Consider the following 9456-nt stretch of genomic DNA (forward strand, 5'->3'; position numbering starts at 1 on the left):
ACAATAACCCATTCGTTAAGAGATTTGAGTAAATAAACTGGCTGATGGGTTGGTTACTAAATTGGGAGTAATCGAAAATCCAATATATTTTGGGCCTAACCACTCGAAGCCTACTATGCGAAAGAGGTTTCTAAAAGTCCATAACCAAAATTTATTCAATTCTTTTCTTCAGAAACCAAAACGTGACGACTTCGTTTCCACAAACAATGCGGGGCGTATGAATAATAATAATAATAATTTTAAATTGGTTCCTAAGTCAATCAAATTTACATTTTCCAGGAAAAAAGATATTGGAGAATGGATCCACGTGTCTATACGCTATTGGAGAAAACAACAGGAAGCTTACGCTCATTGGCCAGTTTTCTCGAGAACACGTCGCAAAAGTTTAATCCCCAAAGTCAAGTCGTTTGATGCCTCAAGCTTCGCTTCGTTTTCCTTTCGTGTATGCTGTTGCTTTGGTTTTGTTTAAATGTTTTAAACAACAATTCCCAGTTTCGAATTCCAAGTACTCCAACTGAAAAAAAACAGCGCCAAAGCTTAGGAACCCTTCACCTATTCTCTCTCGAAATATCAACCTTTTTTATTTCGGTTGTTGAAATTGAAGATCTGATAAAAAATTTGTAAACATTTCTTAAGTTCTGGAGAGATCCAATTTCTCTCCTGATCTCAAATCCATGGCGCTTCCACGATCGAAGCCACTTTTTCTGCTGTTCGCTTTGTCTTTCGCGATCGTCGCCATTGCAGGGTATGCCTCAATCTCTCCCGTCTCTCTCTTTCTCTCTCTCTCTCTCTCTCTCAAAATGCGTTTATATATGTTCGTGGAACTTTGTGGTGTTTTTGCTGCAGGAAGAGTTATTACGACATATTGCAAGTGCCGAAAGGAGCATCCGATGAGCAGATCAAAAGAGCGTATAGAAAGCTGGCATTGAAGTACCATCCTGATAAGAACCCCGGCAATGAAGAGGCCAATAAGCGATTTGCTGACATTAACAATGGTAAAAAAAACTTGTTCTTTATTATTATAATTTTTGAAAAATAAGTTGAGTGATAGATTTGATTGAATTTTCTTCCTTAAACGATTAATTGCTTTGACAATGATTAGCTTACGAGGTGTTGTCGGATAGCGAAAAGAGGGGCATATATGATAGGTACGGTGAGGAGGGCCTGAAGCAGCATGCTGCCAGCGGAGGCAGAGGAGGAATGGGGGTCAATATTCAGGACATTTTCAGCTCGTAAGATATTTGAATGTTTATATTCCATTTCCTTTATGTAGCGTTTCATGAATGTTTATTAAATCTATGAATTTGTTAAGATGCCGACCAGTGAATTTCGAATTCTTAAAATATTTTTTAATTTGCTAAACCCATGTTTTTATGCTTTTCATTTTTACCATTTACATATAAATGAAATCCAAATTCATGTTCCTAAACCGAGTATTAATTATCTTGTTAGCTATTTAGTTGTAGTTTCATTTAATTATCCTTACAGCTATTTAGTAGTAGTTGAAATGCTATTATAAATGGTGTGCCGACATTGTACCACAGTTTAGAAGCCAATTAATGTAGCTTAGGTTTATCTTAGGCATGCTAATGTTTCCCAAATTCAGGTTGTCTATAATTAATGGTAGATTTCAGAACCTTTATTTTTTGTACATTACAATTTTGGGGAGGATGAGTTACGCTAGGTTTGAACTCTGGTCTTGAGTGTCAACATGGAGCTTCATAATGTCTTGCTCCTTTGGGTTGTTGGGAACCTTTACTTGTGTTTACTTGTTAAGTTGATGATGTATGAAATCAACAATAAAATTTAACAGACGTCAAGAATGGTTTCAACATTTGAAAACCATCTACCTAGCCCTACATTCACTTAGTTTAAACGTGGTTATCCATCAATTTTGAGGAATTGTTTACTTTTATATATGTTTTGCTGAATTCAATTTTAATGTTGACTAGATGGTGTTTTCTTCAGGTTTTTTGGTGGAGGGTCGGTAGAAGAGGAAGAGAGAATTGTGAAGGGCGATGATGTAATTGTTGAATTGGATGCAACACTTGAAGATTTGTACATGGGAGGTACTCTTAAGGTGAGAATATTATGTGCTCTACTAAAATTTCCAAATCGGTAGTTAGACTGTGTTTGGTCATCTTGACTTGTGGAACCCAAGATTTTTGTGCATGGCTAGTTCCTTATTTAATGTCTTAACTGATTTGTTCTGTAAAGGGTTTTAAACATTTGCATGTTATGTACTTATATTACCTTCTAGACTTGAGTAGCTCGTTTGTGAGAAGAATAGTGAATGCGATTACAATTATTGCTTTCTCAATGTATTAGTAGTCTAAATATCATATCCATGTAATAATAATTAAACTTGTACATGTAAGCGTCATAAGTACTTAACCTATCTTGTAATGCTTAATGTATTAGTAGTCTAAATATCATATCCATCTAATAATATTTAAACTTGTACATGTAAGTGTCATAAGTACTTAAGCTATCTTGTATTTTTTGTGGACCCTTTGCAAATGACAAGGCTAAATTCTTTCTTTGGAGCTTTAATGTTTATCAGCTATAAGGCATCATAGGGTATGGTGTAATGTTTTTCAAGCCATGTACTGTTCTGACCTGTCTAGGACCTAGATTATTAAACTATTTCTTCTCTTCAGCCTCCTTAGGCGACTGTCAAAAGTGTAAAATAAAGTTGTTAGGCCATCTTTGGACCTGTTCATTTATACTTGGCAAATTTGTACTTTGTTCCGAATGTTCTATTTCTTGGAAAGCTTGGAGATCAATGAATTTTACATCTATTATCCTGAAATAAAGATGATGTAGATAAGGTGCACCTTTTTCCTTGTCCTTAACTTAGCCTTTGTGGGGAAAATCGAAGGAGTTAGTAGCTTGGTGTTTGCCTTTCTGTTCTCTTTGCCTATGACCTTTCTTGTCAGTTTTCTTATTTTATATATATATATAAAAGGTAACATTTATCTCAAATTCACCAGGTTTGGAGGGAGAAAAACATCTTAAAACCAGCTCCAGGTAAACGCCGCTGTAACTGCAGAAATGAGGTCTATCATAAGCAAATTGGTCCAGGGATGTTCCAACAGATGACTGAACAGGTACTGTGGCTTTGTGTTTTTTTTCTTTTTCATTGATATTTATGTTTCATACTGTTATGTATTTTATTTGTTTCCTCAGCCTTTTTACACTGTCAAAATTGTTATGTCCTATGTTGCTATGATCAGGCATTTATTACTAGTCTCCAACTCTCTTTTCTCAGGTTTGCGAGCAGTGCCAAAATGTGAAATATGAACGAGAGGGATACTTTGTCACAGTTGATATTGAGAAAGGAATGCAAGATGGACAAGTAGGTTTTTAAAATTATTTTTCTTTAATTTGTAATATTTGCCTTGGTGTGCTTGTTGAGACTGTTGTCTTGTTTTTCTTCATTAATGTTAAAAATTATAGTCGCGTTTAAAACTTTGGGAATGTGAGATATGAAAAGTTTGTTTCTTGAATTATCAAAATTATTCTGTGTGCTTTCATCTATTAAAAATGACAATTATAACAACATCAGAATGATTAATCATGTATGAGGGTTTTCCGACTTGTTTTGACATGCTTTCTTGTTCATCATTAATCCAAGGTGTGGGGGCAAAGAAACAGACAGAGGAATGTAATTTAGTAGAATCTCTAGGGATTCTTAATGCCATATGTCTAAATGGAGCTCATTGTTTTGGTGCAGATTCATTCATTTGACAATTTCATCTTAATTACTTGTCCAACTACAATTATGGGATTTTGTACTTTCCGTCATATTGTAGTTTTATCTCACTATTGCTAGGAGCATAATAGTAGTAATTTCATCTAGTGCGTGGTACTGTTTTTAAATTTTGAATAATGTGTTTCCTGCGTGTTCTACAGGAGGTGGTTTTTTATGAAGATGGTGAGCCAATTATAGATGGAGAACCTGGAGATTTGAAGGTTAGTCTTTAACCAGTGATGAAAATTTTCCAATCCTTCTAAATAGATCAGTTAATTGTGCTACATGCTGGCCGTTGGGCAAGGCCGGTAGATTCCTGTCTCCAGAATCATTTGCTGCCTTTAGTTAGTATATTGGAATTTGCTCGTTCTTGCTCATATAAGACTTGCATTTTCTGTAGTTCCGGATTCATACAGCACCCCATGACCGATTCAGGAGGGAAGGCAATGACTTGCACGCCACCGTCACCATAACACTTGTAAGACGATTTCTCCATCTGTCTCTACATTTTGTCAGAAAACTATGAACTAATTTTCTTGGCATTATTTGCTCTAGGTTCAAGCTCTTGTTGGTTTTGATAAGACCATTAAACACCTTGATGACCATTTAGTGGAGATTGGCTCTAAGGTAAGCATAACATGTCCCATGTAGATTTGATTTTATGTTGTCCGCGATCAACAAAATGATCCAAAATAAGAAATAATTGTGTATTGCATACTTAGGGTATTACCAAGCCAAAGGAGGTGAGAAAGTTCAAAGGAGAAGGAATGCCATTGCATTTTAGCAACAAGAAAGGAGACCTCTTTGTCACCTATGAGGTTTTGTTCCCCACATCACTTGCGGAGGAGCAGAAGGCGAAAATCAAGTCAATTCTTGGCTAGGATTAGAACATCCCATATTTTTTTTTTTGGCCGCTTGGGTTATAAGCTAGATTCCCATTGTAACATTTGATGAGAATACATAGAAAATAGAAAATCTGGTGTTTGAAAATTTTCTTACCAATTCCCTTCCTTATTAACAAATTACCTTTGCGGTGTCTGAAAAATGCTGGAAAGAAATGTATTTGGTCTCTAGTGCGTTAATTTATCCAGCACTTTGGAGAGGTTTGTTTAGCACATTATTCCTATAGGAGCAGAGGATGGTTTTTTTTTTTTTAGCATAATTTGAGTCTTTTCTATGTTGCACAATACACTACACCAAAATAGGTTTTTAGTGGCGTTTTTTTAAGTTTTTAGCGGCGCTTTTAAAAAAACGTCGCTAGACCATGATCTTTAGTGGTGTTTTCTCACAAACGCTAGATCATAATCTTTAGCAGCACCTTTTTTTACAAACGTCGCTATAGACCATGACCTTTAGCGACGCTTCTACTAAAAATGCCACTATAGACCATAATTTTTAGCGGCGCTTTTCTCAAAAAATGTGGCTAAAGACAATGACTTTTAGCGACTCTTCTACAACAAAATGCCACAATAAAGATGACTCTTAGCGGCGCTTTTTAACAAACACCGCTAAAAACATGGCTTTTAAAAAAAATTAATTAAATAATATTTATTTGTATAATAAATATTATATTATGTTTTTTTTTTGAAATTTAAACTTTAAATTATATACTTTTAAGGATAAAAAATATTAATTAAATTAAAATTTTAACTTTAAACCTAAATATATATTTCTATGTAACAGGGATATAAATTCGTACCCATTTCAAATATATCCTATAAAAACTTGTCACGACGGTGATATATATTGCATGCTTGATAATATATCAACCATCTCAATCGTATATATTTCGAGACAATTCACAGTTCTTAAACACCCATTCTCACAGAAAAATTTGCTAAGTATGACAGGCTTCAGATTGTTGAGAAAAATCAATACAAAGATTTATAACCTCAAACTATCAAACAATTCCATTCATCTAAAGACATCCTTAGAACATTTCTGAGCACTATGTCATACTCATTTATCAGCTCTTAAAAAATTAACAGCATGTATGACCTTGCAATTCAATTAATCACCACATTTCGTCCACCAAGCACTTTATTGGCTTTCTATAAAATTTAAGATTCTTAGACTATCCTCAGAAATTATTTTTCAGTCCAAAAAGAATCCAACAAAAAATTATTAATAGCAATTGACTTGCATATTTAAAATGACAAGCAAGTTAGTTACTGACATCAATGGGAGGATTTAGATATTCTATTCCATTGCTTATCTGACCATATGGCTCCATTAAATCAACCACATTTTGCAGATCTTTGGTCAAATTTAGTCCAAGGTGATTCACCAACATTTGGCTAATTTTCTTGACAATTTTGGTTTTCCGCAGCCATTTTGGGATCATGCTGCTGAAAGTCTGCAAGCAGTACAAATTGCAGTTAGATAATTTGGTTAAAATTGATTAGTGCCTAAAACATTAATTTACCACCGATTAAGATGGATTAGTCAAATATGAAACTCAGAGAAACAGAGGTAAACATGTAAACTGAATGAAAACACTTAAATAATTGATTCTTCGAATTTCAGGAAGAATAAAACAAGACATTAATGAGATTGGTAAGGTACTAACACCCACAACATAAGATCCAAGGGCAATAGAAATATTATAGACGGTGAAGTATTAAACCATTCCAGGTACCATAAAATAGAAATAGGAGTCATTTCTTACCGCAAACCAGCTACAGTAGCTCATAAGTTCATCCGTATCAAGAAACTTGCTTCTAAATGCACTGCCTTCCAAGGCCATAGGAACAAGTTTAAGTTCTATAGGCCGCAGAAGAGCAGTCTTCTCAGCAACCTAAAGAAATAGAAGGATCATGATTTAAGAGTATATTGGCAGACACAACTTAAGTTTAAAATAAAAACCATTAACAACAACATAAATTCCGCAAGCAAATACATGCAGACAGGAACACTAAAACCAAATATATGCAGGCAGTAAAAGCCAAAATGCACAGCGGCAGTCAATAAATGTCTGCTTCATATGCCCCCAAGCCTCCAGTTTCTTATCCAGATATGCAATCACTAGAGTTGACAAGTGTCACCATTATTTCATACTTGGCAATAATTCAGTTATTATTTGTGGATCCTTCTCAGAAATTCTCAAATTAGACTTGTGTGGTGTTGAGTCGAGTTTGAGCTATTGAGCAGATCAAATTCGAGTACCTTAATGTTTGATTATAGTATCACACGAGTTTGATTGAGGTCTTTTTACCTTTTAACTATACTGAAAAATCTCATTTCAAACTGGAGCTTAAGCTCAGGAATAAATAATGAAATCGAAAACTGACCTGAACCGAGATATTTGGACAGTATAGAATGCAAGTTCAAAAACCACGGTTACACAAAACCAAACCAAGTTCAGAAACAACCAGCATATAAGCAAATCAACTAAATCTTGCATTGCAATAAATCATGTTTTCTATTTAACAAAGGAGATTAAGTTAATATGTCACACAAACCTACTTCAAGATGTAAGATTACTACTAGAAGCTTACATGGTAATTTGCTAACTAGAATGCGAGCTTTCTCTGCACGTTTCAGATTTTTGTGCACTCCTCTTCCTACACTATACCGGTTCTCATCCTGTATAAAAGAAAAATAATAAAAATAAAATTGCATATAAGAAAAATGAAATTATAGCTCCAAAGTCCAAAATAGACATCAATAATTTCCACCACAAAGATAGCAAACTACCGAAGCATTTCACTGGTTAAAGCAATTTCAAAGAGGAAATCTGGTCTGGCACTATCTGAAGGATAATTTATTTAAATTATATACTCCATTGACTCGGTGAATATTTGATTCTCTAATATAGTATAAGTAGCTAGTTATTAATATTAGAAGAAATGACAAAACAAAATTATTATTAATTTTTCTTCAAAAAAACAGTAAATATGAATTTGAATCAGAAAAAATTTTAAGAAATGTAGGGCCAGCCAAAAGTTGCCAAGAGCACAAGGTATTCTAGGCATTAGAACCCTTTATATTACTCAAAAGGCAAGGTGTGGAAAAAGCACTTGCCGCAGACGAGGCAATATATATAAATTTGTGTTTTTATGTGTGACCGTGTACATATAAATTAGCTTAAGATATGATAGCAAACACTAACAACTGGTCCCTTTTATCTAAAAATCATGCAAAAAATTTTTAATCTTTCATTGGCCAATACACATGATTTCCTAATGGTCCTTGTTATTGAATACACATGCACTTGATCATATTCATTTACACCTTGGTCTAATGCACCGACCTTGGTACGTCCACCAGTATAATACCAACTATCTTGGTCTAATGCACCTAGGCACACACCTAAGAACACTGTTAAAAAGCATCATTGATTAAAAAGCAAAGTAAGGATCTCAAAATAAAAATTCTTTTGAAAACTTAATGCTACAGAAAACATTTATCCTCATGATAAAATCACATACAATAATGCTTATTTTTATTAACTATTTACTATGTAAAACACTCCATTAACATTAAAATCACTATTTTTTTTCTTTTGAGAAGTAAAATTCAAATACTTAAATTGCTTTTTCTAATCGAATCAGCAAATTAAGTCAATAATTGCAGTTTCCAACACTAAAATTCGACTGAACCTTGCAATATCCAACTTGACATAATTTTAAATTTATTCTGGAAACCCAGAAATAATCAGCAATTAAAGGAAGAAAAACAAAAACAAAATCCTCCTCTCCACAAAGTTGCTAATCGTATGCAGCTAACTTAGATTGTGAGAGAGTAATCTCGAAGTTTCAAGGTCTTCGTATGATTAATTAAGCCATGGTTAAAGAGAGCTTACCTACGAATCGAAACCACTGACGAGTTGGAGGGTACCACTGACGAAAACCAGCATGCCGCCAACGCTGGAGGGCTGACAATCGACAGTGGTGATGCTGTGCTAACACCGCTGGAAAGGAAGGCTGGTGAGTTTAGCGACAATGCTCTGAGAGCCTTGGATCTTTTGACCCTCGAAGGTCAACATTAAACCGTCCTGGTAGAGATTGGCTAGACCGGCCCTGTTTTAAAAGATGAAATTACCAGAGAGCGAGCGAAAAGGAGACGGAAAGAATCGAAGAACTTTGGAGAGAGGGAGAAAGAAGATCCGAAAAAAAGAAAGAAGAGGAGAAAGAAATGAGTTTGAAAAGGGTGAAGAAGCGAAATGCTCATAGACCGCGAAGAAGAGGGGAAAAAATTAGGGGTTTCAGCGGGGGAAAATTGGGATAAGAAGCGCGATTTTTTTAAATAAAATAATTTTTTATGCCTTTTTTATAAAAAAGCCGCTATTGTTTATCTTTTGCGGCGTTTTTTATAAAAACGCCACTAAAAATTAAAGTTCTAAACAGAAACGGCGCCGTTTTATTAAGCTTTAATGTATAGTTGTGGCGTTTTTTGTAAAACACACCACTAAAAATTAATTTACTTTTAAGTAATATTTATAAGAATTATATAAAATTATAAATTTTAGGTTTTTTTGTCTTTTTTGTTTATATTTTTATTTCATTTCTTATAATTTGGTCCTATATATCCAAAATAATTAATTATACTTACTTAAATATATATCCATCCATATATATATCAATACTTTTTTTAACTTATTTATTAATTCTATTTAAACTATATTTAAATATATCAAATAGTTTAAATTAAATTTTTTAAATATATTTTAAAAAAACTAATTAATCTAAATCCAAAACCTT

At 33.9% G+C, this 9456-nt stretch overlaps 1 protein-coding gene and 1 long non-coding RNA gene across 2 annotated transcripts; one reads left to right on the top strand and one right to left on the bottom strand.

The window, feature by feature from the left end:
* Positions 1-410: 410 nt before the first annotated feature.
* Positions 411-4869, top strand: LOC105802967 (dnaJ protein ERDJ3B). Its single transcript, XM_012634890.2, has 10 exons — positions 411-745; positions 847-995; positions 1103-1232; positions 1969-2080; positions 2994-3110; positions 3272-3358; positions 3916-3975; positions 4155-4232; positions 4310-4381; positions 4477-4869. Exons 1-10 carry the CDS (start codon positions 675-677, stop codon positions 4633-4635), a joined length of 1035 nt encoding a protein of 344 aa, XP_012490344.1. The 5' UTR covers positions 411-674; the 3' UTR covers positions 4636-4869.
* Positions 4870-5727: 858 nt separating this feature from the next.
* Positions 5728-8973, bottom strand: LOC105802968 (uncharacterized). Its single transcript, XR_001136339.2, has 4 exons — positions 8559-8973; positions 7252-7339; positions 6423-6551; positions 5728-6110 (listed from the first exon to the last, which is right to left on the bottom strand). It is a non-coding gene; the product is annotated as an uncharacterized LOC105802968 (long non-coding RNA).
* Between the last annotated feature and the right edge of the window lie 483 nt (positions 8974-9456).

The sequence above is a fragment of the Gossypium raimondii genome, chromosome 11 (assembly GCF_025698545.1).
Source record: "Gossypium raimondii isolate GPD5lz chromosome 11, ASM2569854v1, whole genome shotgun sequence".
Classification (NCBI taxonomy): Eukaryota; Viridiplantae; Streptophyta; class Magnoliopsida; order Malvales; family Malvaceae; genus Gossypium; species Gossypium raimondii.